At 41.3% G+C, this 20,153-nt stretch overlaps 1 protein-coding gene across 1 annotated transcript in view; it reads right to left on the bottom strand.

The window, feature by feature from the left end:
- The window catches only part of FBXO28 (F-box protein 28), a 28,289-nt gene extending 11,241 nt beyond the window's left edge, over positions 1-17,048 (bottom strand). The window contains exons 1-3 of the mRNA XM_006746467.3: positions 16,747-17,048; positions 4,966-5,075; positions 1,443-1,581 (exon numbers count right to left, since the gene is read on the bottom strand). Coding sequence (XP_006746530.1) covers positions 1,443-1,581; positions 4,966-5,075; positions 16,747-17,013 — 516 coding nt within the window. The 5' untranslated portion in view covers positions 17,014-17,048. The remainder of the gene's footprint in view (positions 1-1,442; positions 1,582-4,965; positions 5,076-16,746) is intronic.
- Positions 17,049-20,153: the final 3,105 nt, after the last annotated feature.

Raw genomic sequence — 20,153 nt, 5'->3', positions numbered from 1 at the left:
GGGCTGCTGCGCCTCAACAACTTAAGACTTCTCCATGGCACCTCGGTTTTGTTATTTTGGTCCTAAAATTAACGTGAAAAGTCAACAGAAACTTGCAAAAAAACAGCAAGACTCAACTGATTTGTTCAGACAGTCAAGACCAGCATTCCAATCACGCGATCCTGATCACCTAGAAAGACCAGCCCCTCTGTAAAGGCCAGGTAGTAAGCATCTCAGGCTCTGCGGGCCGTGTGGACTGAGCACACATTACTCCACTCTGGTTCGTAACAACTGGCTGAAGTGTTTTTGAGGTTATGAAAACTGTAAGATGTTTCTTACGTATCCACATTCCTAACAATGAGATATGCAACAAAAACCATGAGGCTGTAGGGGACAACCTACACTAGTTCCATGAACTTCCCAGGAACACAAGAGATGAGGCCTGTACATTAGATCTGGATGCAATCTGGAGTAAGAATCAGAACTGCCTTTTAAAGTTAAGTACCCCACAGAAGAATCTGTAGCTAATAGGAGGAAAGTGAGATATACTAAAGAATATTTCAAGTAAAATAAGAAACAGGATCCCCCCTCCCCATAAACATCACAGAAAACTGAAAACAGAGGAAGTATATACAAAATATTGCCAGTGTTAAGTATCTACAGAAATAACAAAAAGAGAACATTCTGGTTTTTCTAGAACTGATTAGTCCTGACCATGTTAAGGGAATCTTGCTAGTATCGAGTAAGCAGCAGAAGGACCTTTCAATCCATCTCTGCCTCTTCTAAATATGATACAGATTTCATCTGAATTTAGTCTCAATTCAAGAAGCAAGATACCACATGCACTGAGGTAGGATCCTGAGTAGCATGTGGAGTGCTGGCGCCTTTGTGAACTTGGGGACAGTCAATATGCCAGGACAGACAGACTTCTGTGTTCAACAGCACTGTTCCTGTGCTGCTACCCAGTAACTGTCAATTCTTGCTGAATCTGGAAGTATTTGTCTTTATGAAACGCTTCTCACACAAAACAAAAACCAGCTTGTCCCTCCCACTCCACCTCCCCCAAATGAGAACAATCTTGAAGGCAGGGACAGTACCCATCTCATTTGCTGTCGACCTTAAACAAAGAGTAAAAGCCCACAAATGTGTTTTTCAGCAGGAACTCTGTTATTTCTTCCTATTTATGGAAATAGTTTGTTCACTGGAGGTGAGGATGAATTCCTAACAAGCTTTTCTATAGAACAGCAGAGCTTCTACTGTGTGTTTCATAATGAGACTTTTAAACATGAAGATCAAGTATGATACGGATTTATATCAGTTACTGTACAGGAGCTAAACAAATCCATTCACAGGAACTCATTCCACAGAGGCGGGTACGATTCTGACATTTAAACAATCGCTTTATAATAATTTAAGTTTAAGCAGCACAATCCAGTTGTTTTGGGTAAGCAGTTCTATTTTACCTTTCCTGGGATGAAGCAACAGAGATTGGAATCCACATATTTCATGAAAGTCATGTTTAACAGTGAGAGCCTTGTTTCCACAGCAGCAAGGATGTCCGCGTGACGAGCTAACGAGTGGTTTCTTCTTTCTGACTCCCTCCTAGAATAAGAAAAAAAGCAAGCATGAAGGAAATACTGTGAACTAAATGGTAAGCAGTGAAAATGCCTTAATGGGATTTCTAACAGTTTAACATTTACCTGTTAATTTGATACCTACAATTGGGTCATAATTTAACTGTAACCATCAATGAATCGCTATGTCCAGAAATCCCTGCCAAGGACTAGTACTAACTAATCAATTATTGTGGGGGAAAAAAAAAATCAGTTTTTTCTTGTTTTTTGGCTGTATCAAGCCTAATGGCCATATGAATCAAAAAGAAAAGAGAAATGAAAGAATTACACAAGGACATGTGGACAAGGGACTGTATGTTTTTACCCATAAAATCAGCTCACTTAAAGTTTTACTTAACAAAAATTTTTTTAAAAGATTTATTTATTTTAGAGAGAGAAAGAGAGAGAGTGGGGCAGAGAGAGGGAGAGACGATCTCAAGCAGACTCTGCACTGAGCGGGGAGCTCGACGTGTGACTGGATCTCATGACCCTGAGATCATGACCTGAGCCGAAACCAAGAGTCAGTGGCTTAACTGACTGAGCCACCCGGGCACCCCTAGCTCATTTAAACTTTTAAAGTTTTATTGAGAAATAATTCACATTCACTTTTAATGTGTATAAATAACTTCATGGTTTTTAGTACATATGGAGCTGTGCACCCACTATCACCATTTAATTTCTAAACATTTTCACGACGATGCAATGAAAGTCCGTTAACTATTATCATTCACTCCAATTCCCCAGCACTTGGCGACCACTAGCGTACTTTCTGTTTCTAGGGATCTGGCCCTTCTGGACACAGCAAGTAACTGGAGTCGTATGGTATGTGGCATTTCGTGTCCGTCTTCTTTCACAGAGCACAGCTCTCAAGGCTCATCCATGTTGGAGCTTGTGTCAAGGATTCCATTCTACTGCCCACTGACATTCTGTCATATAGACATAGCGGTATTCTGATGATCCGATCATCAGGTGATGACTTTTGGGCTGTTTCCACTTTCTGGCTATCATGAATAATGCTGCACAGAACACTCATGTACAAGTTTTTTGTGTGGCTGTATTTCCATTTCTTTTGCTATACACCTAGGAGTGAAATTGCTGGATCATTTGGTAATTCTATGTTTAGCCTTTTGAGGAACAAAGTGTTTTCTAAAGATTTTATTTATTTATTTGAGAGAGAGAGAGAATGAGAAAGAACACATGAGAGGGGGGAGGGTCAGAGGGAGAAGCAGACTCCCTGCCGAGCAGGGAGCCCGATGCGGGACTCGATCCCGGGACTCCAGGATCATGACCTGAGCCGAAGGCAGTCGCTTAACCAACTGAGCCACCCAGGCGCCCAACAAAGTGTTTTCTAAAGTGGCAGAACCACTTTACAATCCCACCAGTAATTTATGATGGTTCCGATTTGCCCACATCCTTCCCAAGACGACTTCTTTACTTTGGCCATCCTAGTGGGTGTTCAGTGCTATCTCAGTGTTTTGATCTGCAATGCCCCGGGGATCATGGATGTTGAGCATCCTGTATATGCTTGCTGGCCTTCAGTTTCTCTTCTTTGGAGAAATGTCTTTGCCCACCCTTAAACCTGGTGTGTCTTTTTATTGTTGAGTTCTAACAGTTCCTCACACGATCTGGACCCAGGTCCCTCACCGGATATTCGAGCTGTAACTGTTTTCTCCCCTTGTGTGTGTTGTCCCTTTGCCATCTTGATGTCGTCTTGGCGGCACAGAAGTTCACATTCCGATGAAGTCCAGTCTGCCTACTCTTTTCTTTTGTTACTTGTGTGCTTTTGGTGTCATAGCCAAGAAACCACTGCCTAATCCAAGTTTATGGAGGTCAGTACTGTTTCTACGTGAGGGTTTACAGTATAGCGCTGACGTTCACCTTTGATCTATATAGTCTACTTTGAGTTAATTTTTGTAGATGGAATGAGGAAGGAGCCCAACTTCATTCTTTTGCATACAGATACCCAGCTATCCCGGAATCATTTGTAGAAAGCATCATTCCTTCCCCAGTGAGTTGTCTTGGCATCCTGGTTGAAAATCAACTGACTAAATATGTAAGGATTTCTTGTCCACACTCTCCGTTCTATTCCACTGGTCTACACGTCTGTCTTTATGTCCGCACCACGCTGGTTTGATTACAGCAGCCTTGCAGTAAGTTTTTATATTGGAAAGTGGTAGTTCTCTACCAACTTTGTTGCTCTTTTTCAAGACTTTTGATTATTCTGAGTCTTGTATTTCCACAGGCATCGTAGGATGGGCCTGTTGTTTTCCACAAAAACCACAGCTAGGATTCTGACAGGGATTGCACTGAATGTGCACATCAACCTGGGGAGAACTGCCGCCTTCAGAGCAGAAAGTCTTTCAATCCATGACCATGAAATGTCTTTCCACTGAAGTCTCCTTAAATTTCTTTTACCAATGTTTTGTAGTTTTCAGCAGACAAGTCTTCTTCTGTTATCGTCACTACTAAGTATCTTACTCTTCTTGATGGTACTATAAATGGGATGATCTTTTTTTTTTCTAAGTAAGCTCTATGCCTAACATGGAGCTTGAACTCACGACCCTGAGATCAAGAATCACATGTTCTTGTGGCCGAGCCAGCTACGCCCCTGCCCCCCCTTTCTGGAGTCTAGTTGATGCACAATGCTATATTAGTTTCAGGTGTGCAACGTAGTCAGCATCTCTAGCTTATGCCATGCTCACCCCAAGTGTAGCTGCCATCTGTCACCACACAATGTGATTATACTACCACGGACTATATTCCCTATGCTGTACTTTTCATCCCCATGACTTTTTCATTCCATCCCTGGAAGCCTGCATCTCCCACTCCCCCTTACCCACCCTGCCCATCCCTGCATCCTGGAATTGTCTTAACCTGCTTTTGGATCATTTATTGCTAGTATATACAATTACACAACTCCTTTTTGTATATTGATCTTGCATCCTGTAGCCCTATGGAGCTTATTTATGAGCTCTAACAATTAGAGGACTCCTTGTGTATATAACCACGTATATATGAGATCTTGTCATTTATGAAGAGAGACACAAATTCTTCCTTTCCAATCTGGAAGCCTTTTATTTCATTTTCTTGCCTAACTGCCCTGGCTAGAAACTCCAGTATAATGTTGAATAGAAATGGTGAGAATGGGTGAACCATAGTCAAAATCACTTATTGTGATCTGGGTACCCTTCCCTCTAAAAAATTGGAAACCATTTAATATGTAAACTTACCCAAATCAAAAAACAAAACTCAAAACAACAGGGGTGCCCCATGTTGGCTATAGCCATTACTTAAAAACAACAACAACAACAACAACCAAGAAACAAAGAAAATTCCCATTTGTAAATTACTGCCACCACTAGCCACAACATACCTTGGAAGTTGTGCTTTAACTTGTTTCTGACATAGATTGTGGTATCTCTCCACTTTTAGAAATCCCTGATTCAACATTCTCTGGCAGACCAAGTCCATTCTTTTACAAACCTACAGGGAAAAAGGAGGAGAAGGAAGAATTTTAATAGGTAAAACCCAAATAAATAACAAGACAGTTAACTTAGACTCCTGTTACAGGGAAGTTCTGTGTCAGTACCGTTCCCCAGTCTGCTGTCTCTCTAAATCTGTACATACAGTATATGTGTATATATATATATGAGGTGAACCCCTCATGCTTTATAACTCTTGCAGCATTACCTTAAGAAATTAATACTATGTGTAGGCAAGGAATACTTTACCTTTATTTTAGGTATTGGCTGAATGTTCTGAATGTATCCCCACTACTGTGGTCAGAAAATGTAGTCCTGAAGATCAGTAAAACAACATATTCAAAAGGATTTTAACGGTTTGAATAAAGAAAATTCTCCGTTAGCTCAAAATGTGCATTCAAACTTAAGCCCAACCTCTCATAAAGTTTATATGATCTATAACCAGAATGAGAATTCTTATTTATTTCTACTAGTCAGGGTTAACTACAGAGAGTTACTCTATACTAGATACTATCATATCCTCCATAATATAAAATATTTTAACATATGTAGCAGAATCTCGACTATTTTGAATCTTTAAGGAATACTATGTTTTTATACAGTAAGAGCACAGAATCATAAGTCAGAACACCTGAATTTGTACCTAACTTGTACACATTCTTGAGCAAGTCAGCTACCTGAAAGACTGAGTCAGCCTTCTGTAAAATGTGGATAGTATCTAACTCATAGGGATATCATTAGGATTAAATGAAACAATACATGCTAAAATCACTCTGATAAACCCTAAAGTGCTCTGTAAAAATTATGTTAAATAAATGGTTTAACTTAGTACTAACTGGAACACTTTGTTCCATAGGTGCTCTATTTCTGAGACATGCCAGCGTCTTTTTTATCTTAATGAAACCCAGTGCACAAAATACTTTTGTTCTTTGATCCCTGAGAATTTTGCAGTGACTCAGAGGAATCAACTTGAATGTTAGTTCTCACTGTACAGGTGTGGATGTTGAAAGTGCAAGACATTGAGAAAAATCTAGATCAAGGCCAAGGCGATTACGCGGGGGCTGTCATATGCTTCTATCTCTCATAGCAACCCAGCACAAATGCTTGACAGATACTTGCTGAAACTGAAATGTTGATGAAACTCTTGATATGTCTGCTTTCTCCTGAGAATACACAAAAATTCTGGCAAACTGGATTGAAGCTAACGAAGGCTGTAATACTCTAGTATTAAATACTATGTATTTCCTAAATCATAGCATGCCAAATGAAAGATATTAAGGAAAACACTTCTTTTCCAGTTGAAAATAAATAAAAACATAACAAATTTTAAGTAATGAAACTAAGAGTAATTCCTAATAAATGATATTTTAGAATTTGGTGGGATCTATTTCTAACTAAACTAAACCAGTTGTCAACATATGCTCAATGTCTATTAAAAAATAACAATAACAAAACCAATACATATCAACATCAATAATTTGTAAAGTTTATTTATGCTTTATAGTAATCACTACACCCATCATGGGGTTCGAACCCACGACCCCAAAATCAAGAGTTAGAGTTGCACACTCCTCTGCCTGAGCCAGCCAGGTGCCCCAACATAAATAACTTTTAAAGGAAAAATAACTTCTAAAAATACTTAAGAGTTACATTTTTGCAAATCTCTTTGATATGTAGTTTTATAGAACAGAAATGGATGGCCATATCTGCTTCTGCATTCAATCTACTGAAGTATTACCTTAGAAAGTTCTAGAAAACATAATACACAAGCACACATTTCACGAGCTGTCGGTGTGCTGACATCATCACATGTCACAGGGCTCCCGGAAAGCTCCACTGTCCACTTGTTAAACGCAGAAATAACAACTTAGAACTATAATGGAAGTACTTTAGATCTTACAGACTCCCTGAAAGGGTCTTGGGAACCACTCTGGGAGGCCTAGACTGAACTTGAAGAACCAGTGCCCCGTTTCTAAATAAATACATTGTCACGATACGGTACTGAAACTTTATGTGAGGGAAAAAGAAAACCACTTTATGTTATTGGGGGAAGGAGGAGAGCGTCTGTATGTGTGATGAGGGGGAATACAGCAGGCTCAATTCTCATCTTTCACAGTAGAAAGTCAACAGATAATATCAAAATAGTATCAGCCCAAAGACTTGAAAGCAGCACCGCTGGGGGATAAAAATTGAGGGCTATAAAAACAATTTTTTTTGTTGTTGCCAGAACTATCTGAGGTGAAGCACCTTCTAACACAGTCTGGTAGGAAACACGTCGTTGTGGACTCTGCAACCTCTTTGACAATTTCTGAGACGAAATAATGGAAATAATTTTTTAGCAGCAATAAATTTACAGAGAAAAAATTAAGGTCAAATGTTATCGTAATAGTTTCCTGGGTACTGTTTAAATTATTTTATTATTATACCAGCATTTTGCTGCACTGAATCTACTAACTACTAGGACGCAGACATCTTCTAATAATCCAGAAACTCGGCTCAGTGTCTGAGTACTGACCAGTACTAGTGTGGGTGATCAGCAGGTAAATAAATAAGCAGATAAGGTCAGCCAAGGAAGACTTCACATTATACAAGATTTGAGTTAGCTTCGCAAAGAGGACAAGGACTGCTAAGTTAGAGGTGTGGCCCAAGCAAAGGCAGAGTCTGGAGTGAGTAAACCATTGCCAAGCAACCTACTTCTGAGGGTAGATCAGATGTGCAGGCAAATCTGAGCGGAATAAAATCTCCCACATTTTGAGCAGGGTAATCAGATGGTAATGAGAAATGACTTTAAAAAGACCACCCATTTTTTGAAAGATTTCATATGGGGATAGTTGGTTATTTTCTGTAAGAAACTATATTAGGACTAAAGATCTGGTTCCAGAAATTTCACATGGGGATAGCTGAAATCAATGTAGATGAACCCCCAAATGAACAAGATAACATAAGAAAATAAAAGCTTACAGAGCCTCAACTGACATTATCATTACAAGCTGGTAAAAAGAGAAAACAGAAGGTCACAAAGGCAGACAAATGAGACTAGCACCACAAAAGCTGAAGTCAAAAATATTTTAAGCATTAATCAATATCGTAAGAAAAGAGCAGCATTTAATTTGGTATTCTTTCTTTCCTGGATGTCTAGTAAGCATTGACCAATAGCACAAAAACAAAGATACAATAGATCACATACCTTTGTTTAGAATTCAGAAAGAAGCAAAGTGACCCTTGAAAACAGAAGTAGTTGACCCCTGAACAGCACAAATTTGAACTGCACCGGTCCACTTATAACGTGGATTTTTTTTTTTTATAAACACAGTCCAATTCTGTAAACGTATCTTCTCTTCTTATGATTCTCTCTTCTCCAGCTTCCCTTTATTTTAAGAACACAGCTTTTTTAACATATAGAACATATAAAATATGTTAGTCGACTATTTACATTATTGATAATGCTCTGGTCAATAGTAGGGTGTTAGTAGTTGAGTTTTTAGGGAGTCAGAAGTTGTATGTGGATTTTCAAATGCATAGGGGTTGGCGCTCCTAACCCCTGCATTGTTCAAAGGTCAACTGTTGGGACGCCTAGGTGATTCAGTTAAGCATCTGCCTTCGGCTCAGGTCATGATCCCGGGGTCCTGGGATCGAGTCCCGTGTCAGGCTCCCTCAAGGAGCCTGCTTCTCCCTCTGCTGCTCCCCCTGCTTGTGCTTTCTCTCGCTCTGACAAATAAATAAAATCTTTAAAAAACAAACAAAACAGAAAACAAAGGTCAACTGTACCCTAATTTTCCCTACGGTAGGCAGTTTAATGATAGCTGCTGATGATGTATGCTAACTTGCAATGCAAAATTATCTCATTTAAAATGTAGCTTTAGGGACGCCTGGATGGCTCAGTCGTTAAGCATCTGCCTTCAGCTCAGGTCATGACCCCAGGGTCCTGGGATCGAGCCCCGCATCGGGCTCCCTCCTCAGAGGAAAGCCTGCTTCTCCCTCTCCCACTCCCCTTGCTTGTGTTCCCTTTCTCGTTGTCTCTCCTTCTGTCAAATAAATAAATAAAATCTTAAAAAAAAAATACAATGTAGCTTTATATCTATGGGTATTTTAAGAATTTCCCAAAGCTGACGGGAAGAAATTTTAGTTTCCTGGTTATTAAAATACAACAAAAATCCTAGCAATTTGGTCATTCACCCACGACAGTAAAATAAAATTCTGGAGTCTAATATACAATGATGATGACTATGTCAAAAACTACCATTGCATTCAGAGATCAGCAAAAATAGACACTTACCAACATACCAGGGAGCTTATGGAATATGTCGGTCTGCAGCAGAGACATTTAGTTTGGGTCCTCTGTTACTGCCTCTCTAGTTAGGACATGTGGTTTTCTTTGTTAATTACTTGAAGAGTTAAAATGCCACGTTCATCCTTTTCCATCGCTTTCTAACATAAGTAGTAATGAAAATTCTTCTTTGCTTTACTTAGGAATCTTTTTTGATTTCTTGTGCCCCTATGGTCCTTCTTAACAACGCAAGACACATATGCCATAAATTTGTGAAACCTGCAATTTTCCTGTGACACCTAATCTTAGTATCAAATCTCAGTTGATTCTAAGATGCACATTTTTTTCGTATTTTAACATTTGACATCGGAATGGTCTTACAATTATAACTGGCACCATTTCTTTTTCAGATGGCTTAGATGCTGTGAAATATAAAAGGGTGGACTTCTTTGATTTTGTTTAATTCAATAAAAGCTCTTCTGGGAAAAAAAAAGCACTGCTAGAATAATACACATATAAGTTGATCAAGATACATTCTGATTTCAAAAATGTTAAAACATGAAATTATATCTTAGAATTGAGGAAATACTGTAATGGAACCAGATTTTTCATGTACTTATTTAGTGCTCTACAGTTCTCAAATGAATACTTGATGCTTTTCTCCAATTAATCCGGAAGTTATTATTAACGATTAGGCTGCTTATCAATAACCCCAAACTGGAAGGAACTTAAGACACCGGAACCTTTCTTTCTTTTTACAGAGAGAGAACATGGAGGCCTTAAGAAATTATGTAATTTGTACAAAGTCAATCAAACTATTTAGTGGCAAAAGTGAAATTAAGAATTTAGGCTTCTAATTAGTATCTTTTTAGATTTAGTGATCTGCAGCTCTACAGAGTGAAACACTTATCCTAACTATTCTCAACTGGCCACAGTCTTGACTAATACCCACTGCTACAGACACTGCTGGCTGAGTCTCAAGTAGGACTTCTTGAGGCAATACGAGATCTTAAGGACATTAGTGGGTGTTCTCACCACACTGCTAAAGTTTAGAGAAATGGCGCTAGACCAAAATCTTTCTAGAATTCTTTCAAAGTTCAAAAACCAGAAGTCAATCATGAGGAAACAATGAGACAAATCTGCATTGTAGAACATTTTATAAGCCATCTGCCCTGATTCTTCAAAAAGCCAACTGCATTAAATAATGAAAAAAGTAGGGAGAATGTTCTGGATTAAAGAGACAATGTTTTACTAGATTCAAAAGCCTTATCCCCCAACAAAAAAAAGCTATAAAGACATTTTGCGGATAACTGAGAAGTTAGAATATAAAATGTAATGTTAAATCCCTGGGAAGTGATAATACTGTGATTACATAAAGGATAAAATGTCATATTTGCATTTTACTTTCAAATGGCTTAATGAAATAATCTGTGTGGAGGACATACAACACACACATTTAGAGAGGGAAAGAATGAGCACACAAGTGAAAGAGATAGAGCAGATGTGGCAAAAAGTTAATGATGGGTGATAGAATCACTTAAAAAATTCTGTCTACACGGTGTGGATTGTCTAATACGTAACACCATATACAGAGAGACACAGAGTTAATTATCTGCAGGTAGAATTATAACAAATTTTAAGACTCTGGACTACAGGAAACAAACGGTTGCTGGAGGGGAGTTGGGTGGGGGGATGGGGTAACCGGGTGATGGGCATTAAGGAGGGCACTTGATGTAATGAGCACTGAGTGTTATATGCAAACTGATGAATCACTAAATTCTACCCCTGAAACTAATAATACAGTGTATGTTAGCTAAATTGAATTTAAACAAAAAATTAAAAAAAAAATTACAACAAATTTTAAATTCTCTGGGCATCCCCCCCAGATGTTCACTTGGAAAGAAAATATAAATTTATTTTATTTTTAAAGATTTTTATTTATTTGAGAGCGAGAGTAAGAGAGATCACAGAGGTAGAGGGAGAAGCAGACTCGCCACTAAGTGGCGAGCCCAATGCAGAGCTTGATCCCAGGACCCCGAGATCATGACTTGAGCTGAAGGCAGACGCTTAACTGACTCAGCCACCCAGGTGCCCCTAAAAATGTATTTAAATATTAGCCTGAGCAAAACAATTAGGAAGAAAAGCCTGTTCCCAGGATTTCTATAATACCGCCTAGAAGCCAAATAGAACAGCTTTTCTGATTATTCTGGTTTTGATGATCTGTACCATCATTCTCCTCATTAATATAGGAACGGAGTGTTGCTTACAATGCAGCCTGACGCACTAATGCAAATGGCGACTCTTAGTAATCACATACGAGCCACATCACCTTATCAATTTTCATCCTTATTACGAAGATTTTTCTAGTCACCCAAGCTTCTTAAAATGGTCTTAAATTTAAAAAATTCTACTCTCCTCTGTTGGAGGTAAATATGAAGCAGCGCATTTTCTAGCACTACCATAGTGTATACAGAAAACATTTATTTCACAATGACATTTATTTTCTATCCTTTACTTGGAGTAGCGCAGTTTTTGTTTTGTTTTTTAAAGATTCCATTTATTTATTTGACAGAGAGAGAGACAGCGAGAGAGGGAACACAAGCAGGGGGAGTGGGAGAGGGAGAAGCAGGCTTCCCGCGGAGCAGGGAGCCCGATGCAGGGCTCGATCCCAGGACCCTGGGATCATGACCTGAGCCAAAGGCAGACGCTTAACGACTGAGCCACCCAGGTGTCCCTAGTGCAGTGTTTTTAAGAACTACTTCATTAATTCAACAAACACTGAGTACTCATATTGAATCAGACTACAGAAGGCCATTGGGATTCCTGATGAAAGGGTACGAGGAGCCTAAATTCAGTGCCCAACCAGCCCCTCCAAAGACAATTCCAATAGAATCTGTAAGTACAACCATGTTGCACTGGGAACTCAGAAGTACTACCCAGTGAGGTTCAGAAAAGAGGCACAGAGGCTGTACTGAGGTACTGACACTTAAGGTGTATTCTGAAGGAACAGATACTCTCTAGGAGGGGGGATGAAGGAGAGGCTGCAGGCAGAAGCAGCACCTGCTGTGAGAGGCCTAGCATGTTTGGGAAACTCAACAGCTTGATGATGCCTGTTTCAATTGAGCTTAAGTCCAAGACGCTAGAAGTAGGTGGTCGGGAGAAACCTCGATCAAGGGTTATCTTTGGCTCCTAAACATCGCGAGACTGGATCCTACATATAGGCCATCCTTGGAAGCTAGGACCTTCTCCCAAAGCGTCTGAATCTGCCCTGCTCTGCTGACCAGGTTGTTCAGGTGCCTCTGGTCTGTTAGGAAATGATGATGATGTTAAGAGGTGGAAGTTGTTTCTCAACATTCTTACTTGCTGCCCCCAGCAAAAGGTGTCAACCCCGTAGGTTCTCAAAACAGTTTCTTAAATCTGGCCAGTCTGAGAAATAAAAAAAGGTGGGAAAAGGGGGGAGTCTGAGCACTAATCCAGGACATCTGACACTTCAGACAATCACCTCATAGCTCTAATTAGTCACCCTGCTCCAGTCACTTCACTACATTGTACGTCATTTCTTTTCTGCTGGGAATGTTCTCTCACCTTTACTAAGGATAAACTAGATAAAAAACTCACTATCTTGAGGAAGCCTCTGATTAAGTGCTCCCGATTAACCTCAACAGTCTTGTATTTCTTATCTTTGCATTTGTTATTCTGGTGCTTTCTAAGTGTGCTCAAGGAAGGTGTGTCCATTCCGTCTTCATGACACTCTGGGCAGGGTTACTGGTTGAACCCCTTCACTTTAGGACTAGAATCTGCAGGAAAAATGAATTGTCCCCTAAATATTATAATCTCCAACCTGTACTTAAGTACCTGTTAATAAAAATAACCCAATGATGAGATGGTGGGGAAAAACCACAAATCATCAATGCATAGAATATATTCTCCATAACACCGCCACAAAGAGCCATGGTTTGCAAAGTGTGGTCTAGGGACCCCTGGGATTCCCAAGATCCTTTTGAGAGTCTGTGAGGCCAAACTATTTTCATAATACTAAGACATTATTTGCCATTTTTACTCTTTCTTCCATAATATACAGTGGACTCTTCCAGTGGCCACATGACACATAACATTATTTTTCTGACCACTAAGTATGTACTGTCTCTTCCTGTATCTTCTAGAATTTTCTAAGGTAAGCTCTTAGGGTCCTCAATAACTTTTAAGAGTATAAAGATGTCCTGAGGTAAAAAAAAATTTGAGAACTACTGGCATAGAGCAAGAGATAATAAGGAAAAGCGCCTGCCTATTAAAAAAAAAAAAGAGTAATGGTTTCTCATTTTCCTTCATATTTCCTACCAATCAACCTTCTCTATAAAATTTTCTAACCTATTTGAACAAAAGATGAAAAAGGAACTATAAATGGGTAACAGATTTAACTAGCTAGAGTGCTCTAGAGAAATAGCTCGGGATGAAAGTATGTATGTATTTTGTTACCTACCAGAAAACTTCATTCCAGATAATGAGCAAGACTTCTGAATTTAACCTTCAGTCATATTTATGTCCTGAACCACTAACAGGATTCCATTAAATTTACAGGAGCTCCCCACTCAAATCATAGAGGAAAAAATTTGATAGGATCCCTCTGAAACAGCTTTTAAAAAAGCCTTCCATACTCATTTTTCAGTGAGTGAGAACACTATGCTCACAAGTCAAAATCAAAGGCTCAAACTTGGCTTAGATACACTCCCGAACTGGGGGTAGGACCTCACTTCTTAACCTTTGCCACTTGTTTCAAAAATTCTCACCCCATCAAGAGGGCCTAGGTGACAGTCTAACGCTGCATCAGCACAAATTTGTCTCACTTACTGAAAAAACAACTCAAAGTACAAGTTTTGTCACTTCAAAAGCTGTGTTCCACCAAATAATTTTAAATACACTGGAAGAGTTAAATATTTAAAGAGCTATTTCTGTGTAACCAGTATCTCTAGGCTCTGGGTACATTTTTGGAGCAATAGTCAATGGCAGGAAAAACGAACAAACAAACCAACAATTCAATAGGCATTTGGACAATCCCTTGGTTAAGAACTGGACTGGAGAGTCGAATTTCAATTATTCATGGCAACAGGAAGCAAAGACTATCATCAACTAAACTGCACAAAGAACTGAAAAATGTTATTTTAGCAGTTTCAACCAAGAGAAAATCTTTTAAAGAAAATACAGAGTAATGAGTACATGGCTTGTGTGCCTGTCCTCTAATTTAGGTGCTAACCACAGTTACAACTGAGGTCCTAATAAGGCAAGTAAAGTGGGAAGAAAGAAAAAATCCAAACATCCAAACAATACATAAACTAGTTCATCAACCACTGAGTAGTTGACATTTAGCTTTATGGAAACTAATTCTATTCTTAATATCATTCTCATCAAAGCATATCCAGCCTTAATTCCACTAAAAAAAAATACTTAAAATGAAAGGACCTATGTAATGTGTACTCCAGATAGCAGCATACATACTAAAGTTCCTTGATTTTTTGGCAAATAGCCCATTAGGTATAAGTAAAGCACCTACCAGGCACTGTTTCTACCCTGCCAATTTCATTAAAAGACCACAATTAAATTAATGCTGACATCTAGTGGCAAGAAAGAACATCATCTTTTATAATGCTACCTGAATTGAATTGTACCTTACAACACAGAGCCAATCAATCTGAAACCAAAGACACTTCCAAATGCCCACAAAAGATTAACCACTTAATCTAAGAATTATCTATTAACCTTAAGTAAACAAAAGAATAAGAAACATTACTAAACCAGAGGGAAAAGACCCATCTTTGAGACATAAAACTGACGGCAGAATCTTTTGGGGGGCAGGGGGGAAGAGGGTGGTGGTGCAGGGGATGGTAAGGAGCTCCTTATGAAAAATCTTTGTTTCAAACTACAAATCTGTACCCTTAAAAAGCTAGAATAGAGGACTGCTTTAAAATTAAGAATGCAACTGAATATTTCACTTGAAAGAGATGTCATTTATTAATAAACTGTGGGATGTCCTAAGAAGCTAGTTTTCCCCCTCAAAAAATGTTTTTAATTTTTAAAAAAAGTACACGACTGACGAATAAAAAACCAGTTTTCCCCTACACTTACAAACCAAAACTGTGACTATTCCAAGCTTTACAAAGCCACTGTCTGGCTGAGAGGCTCAATTCAATCAAATGTTATGCCCAACTATGTACAGCATGAATCTTGATCAAACACCATCCTTTATAAAAATCGGAAGGAATATTTAAGATTCTATACGGAATTCTAGGATGACATGTTTGGGGAATTCAGGGACAATCAATTTTGAAATATGACTTTTCAACTGAGGAATCTTCCATTCTGCAGGTTGGCGTGGTAGACCTGCTGGGCTGACTAGGAAAAAAAACCTGGTCATCAGTTTGAATCAAATTAATAAACTTTCTTTAAAAAGTATGATCTCCTTTCCAAACGTAATTAGAATCAAATTTAAACCGGAGGTGTAAACCTAAAATGTGGCACATGAACGAGAAAATGCTGTCCACACTACATTCAGAAATATGTCTTTGTCCTCTTATAAACAATTCCAAACACAGATTTAGCCCCTACACACAGTCGGCTTGCAATCACTTCAAAATGTCCACCTCCTTCAATTTCCTTCCCACTTAAAGATAAATCCCCCGACAGGAAGCAAAAGATCTTACTGAACTAAGACATTCATCAAACCTTCAGTCCACGCTGTGGAGCGAGGTAAATGCCTCCTTTCTGTAAATCACTGAACTACTGTGATTTGAAGCTGGCGGGTGGGCGTTAAGTCACTAGTTAGAAAATGAACTGCAAGAGAAACCAACCCTGTCCAGGGGCGAGGTGCTCCCCGAGGGTGGGAAGTGTCGGGGCGAGGCCGAGCCGGACGCGCTCTCGGTGGGCTCTACTTTACTGGTCACCTGGGGAGCTGGGGCCACCAAATGGCGTTCACGCCCCTCGGAGCTCCACCGGGTTTGGGGAGGCCTCCCCGACCCTACTTCATCTTCTCCAACCGGGAAACCTGGGTCGGGGGTTGGGGGAGAAGGCGGGGGGGCACACAGTGCGTGATTCCTGCGGGACGACCAAACCTGGCTGGGCCCGGCCAGGGGCTGGACGCTGGTGCACAAAAGGCGGCGGCCGGAGCCTTGGGGCCGGCGCTCAGGCCGGGCGGCGCTGGGACGCCCAACTCCCGCCGCCGCCCCGCTTCCGGGCTGGGGCAGCGAGACCCTAGCCCCGCGGCAGGAAGGGGGGACGACCCCGCCGCCCGGTACCGGGACTCCGCGTCCTGGAGCCGGCTGCGGCTCCCCCCCCGGGGGACGCGCTCCCCTCTCCGCCCCTCCCCAGACCTCGGCCGGCGGAGGGGGCGGCGGGGGTCCCGCGGGGGCCTCACCAGGCGGAGCTGGCTAATTTCGTCGTAGGACATAAAGCTGAGGATGTTCTCGATGGCTACGATGGGCAGCGCCACCAGCGTGTTGTTTTGAGGCAGCTGGTCGGGAGCCAGCGCCGGGGCTGGGGGCGCCTGGGAGCCCGGCTGCGGGGCCGGGGGCGGGGGTGGGGGGGGCAGTCGCTGGGCAGAGCCGATGGCCGAAGAGGGGCCGCCGTCGCTGTGGCCGCCGCCTCCTTCCTCAGCCATCCGCTCCTCCGACGCCGCCGCCATCTTGGGGGTTTGATTCCTTCCCCCCCACTGCAAGGGGACCAGGGGCGCTTCCGATGCGTCACTTCCGCCTTGGGACGCGGGGGCGGGGCCTCGGAGGGGCGGAGCCTGCGCGGTGGCCGGCGGCCCCGGGCGCTTGAGGTGCTGGTGAGCCCCGGCGGTGTCCATCCCGGGGAGGCGACCTTTGGAGGCCTTCTGATCCGAGGCCGGCAGGGACCGGAGGGCGAGGGAACCCTGTCCATTAGGGTGCGTCCGCCGGCGCGGTTTTCTTGGCGCTCCTCCTGACGCGGGGCGGGGAGAGTAGTGTTGCCTGGCGAGTATAGACGCGACGTGTGTTAGAGCGTCGTCGTTTGTGGAGAACCAGGTAATGGTCCCTTTAGGCGAATGACGAGAGTGAAGTACTGATTAAAGCTACCGTGTGCAGGAACCTTGAAAACTTCGTGCTAAATGAGAGAAGCCAGACCCAAGGACAACATTCGTCTGGGGATATATGCAGCCGCCAAGTCCGAGGAAGGCGGAGGACCCAGGGGCGGGCTTCGCGGGTCGGAGGCACGGAGGGAGGGAAAGGCGTCCGGCTGCGGGGCTGGGGCCCTGCTGCGGGGGTGAAGTGGGGGGCGGCGGGGGGACGTGCAGAGAGGAGGGAGACGCATCCCGCCAGGATGCTTCAGGGTTGGAGAGCGTGGGTGCACAACCTTGCGAGTACACGAAAACCAGTATGTTAAAGTGGTTGGTCCACTGTGTGAATTGTATCTCAAAAACATTGGTTTAGGCAAGAGTCATCAAAAAATGCTAACAGGAGAAAGTAGGTCGTCTCAAAATAACTCCCCACAAGTTACATGTTAATTACAAAGATAAATAAGTTTGCAATAGAGAAATTTGGTGGACAACTACCATAATCATATCATTAACACTAACATCAGGCGTTTTGAGAGGAATGGACATCGTGTACGTCATGATATGATATCCTCAAAAGAACGTGACACAAGATAGTATTGCTGAAAAAAAATAAAAGCATAACCTTTATTTGAGGTAGGCAAATCTGGTTAATTGTTCCATGCTCTTCAAAAACGTTCTCATTTTGTGCCAGATTAAAAGAGACTAACGAGGTAAAATAACTACGTTCATGGGTGATTTTGAATTGGATCCTGGATTAGGAAAAACAGCTAAAAAGAACATTATTGTGACAATTGGCAAAATTTGAATATGGATTATATATTAGATAATGTAATCATTACATTTTTTGATTTGGATAATTTTATTGTGCTCTTAAGAGAATGTCCTTGTTCTTAGGAAATACACGTTGAAGTATTTAAAGATAAAGGGGCATATCTCAATTTGATCTCAAATGGTTCAATAGATAGAGAATGAGATTAATAAAACAAATATAATAAATGTTAATAAGTGGTGAATCTGGATGAAGAGTGTACAAGAGTTCCTTGTACTTTTTGCAATTATTTCAAAATAAAAACTTTTTAAAGGTTGTGTTTGTGAAAATCAGTAAAGGATGCAGAAGGGGAGGTTGGAAGGGGGAGCCGCATCACTCAAGGTCAACTACAGATCCAACAGAAGAACCCTCCCCAGGGAAGAATCCCGAATTACAGGCCCCCACAGGGAAAGATGGGCACTGCATCTCTTACAGGAAGTGAGCATCCCAGCAGCACGGCCGGTGACAAACCACCGTCACCCCGAACTCCTGTTTTTCTCCAGTGGACTTTGCTTCAAAGCAACCCTCCCAACATCCTCCTTCTTGACCATAAAACCACATTCCTCTCCTTCATATGTTGGACTTGCCTGTGGTCTTGTCATAGCTTGCGTGTCGCAAACTGCAATTCTCTGCTGTTCCCAAATCCCCTTTCACAGGGAAAGTAACTGACTTATTTTTAAGGTTAATGCTTAATATTTCTATATTTTTATATTCTCATAATATTCTATAACAAAGGTAAGGGTGCACAGATGACTAAATTTTGAAGCTTTGTCTTCTTAGTCCTGGGTCTTAATCTCAGTCTCAGTGTGTCCCTTCCTTTGCAGCTCTGGTTTGGAATCTAAGGGTTGCAAAGTAGATGCAGAAACTGCAGGAGAAGCTAAGTGTGAGTAAGGGCTATGGGCAAGGGTGCAAGTAACACGAGATTAACTGGGGGTGGGGTTCGCTGGTCACAATGGGCACACTTTCGGGTGACGGGCAGTAAGGAGGGCACGGGATATAGTGAGCACTGGGTGTTATATACAACTGCTGAATCACTAAATTCTAACCCTGAAACAAATAATACACTATATGTTAACTAATTGAATTTAAATAAAAAACTAAAAAAAAAAAAGTTGGCACACTTCCCCATTCACAGGCTCTTAAACAACTGGTCACTTCACCTATCTTGTTGCAATTGTGAGACCCTTTGAAGTTTTTCTTTCGTTTTTCTGCCCCCCCATGTTTAGCATTCCATAAATGCTTTATGCCTAAATGTTTCTGATATACTTGCAAATTTATGAAATGTTGTTTCATCGCCTCTAATACATTGTAAGTTCACTTTTTTACTTAGGGTATTGTTCTCTATAAAACCTATTACAGTTTGGTCTGAAATGAAACCTCATTTTATTCAAGTTTGCTGCCTTTTTTTTTTTTTAGTATTTATTTATTTGAGAGAGTGTGCCTGCATGCAAGCTGGGGGTGGGGTGGGGCAGAGGGAGAGAATCTTCAAGCAGACTCCCCACTGAGCATGGAGCCCCTAACAGGGCTTGATCCCACCACCTTGAGATCACGATCTGAGCCAAAACTGTGTCCTACGCTTAACCAACTGAGCCACCCAGGCACCCCCAAGTTTGATACTTTCTTAATACGCTAGTTGAAATCAGACTTCTATAAGTGGAACTATGCTTTAATTACATTTTTTTTTTGAGATTTTATTTATTTATTTGAGAGAGAGAATGAGAGAGAGCACATGAGAGGGGGGAGGGTCAGAGGGAGAAGTGTTTAACTAGAATTAAAAACATAGCTAATTACAATCTGTAGAAACTCTCAAATCTCTCTTTTTTTAAAAGATTGACTGATTTGAGAGAGAGAGCACAAGCAGGGAGGAGGGGCAGAGGGAGAGGGAGAAGCAGGGTCCCTGCGGAGCAGGGAGCCCAACATGGGACTTGATCCCAGGACC

The sequence above is a fragment of the Leptonychotes weddellii genome, chromosome 6, assembly GCF_054177405.1.
Source record: "Leptonychotes weddellii isolate Sample4059 chromosome 6, ASM5417740v2, whole genome shotgun sequence".
Classification (NCBI taxonomy): Eukaryota; Metazoa; Chordata; class Mammalia; order Carnivora; family Phocidae; genus Leptonychotes; species Leptonychotes weddellii.
This window is presented reverse-complemented; position numbering and strand designations above follow the sequence as displayed.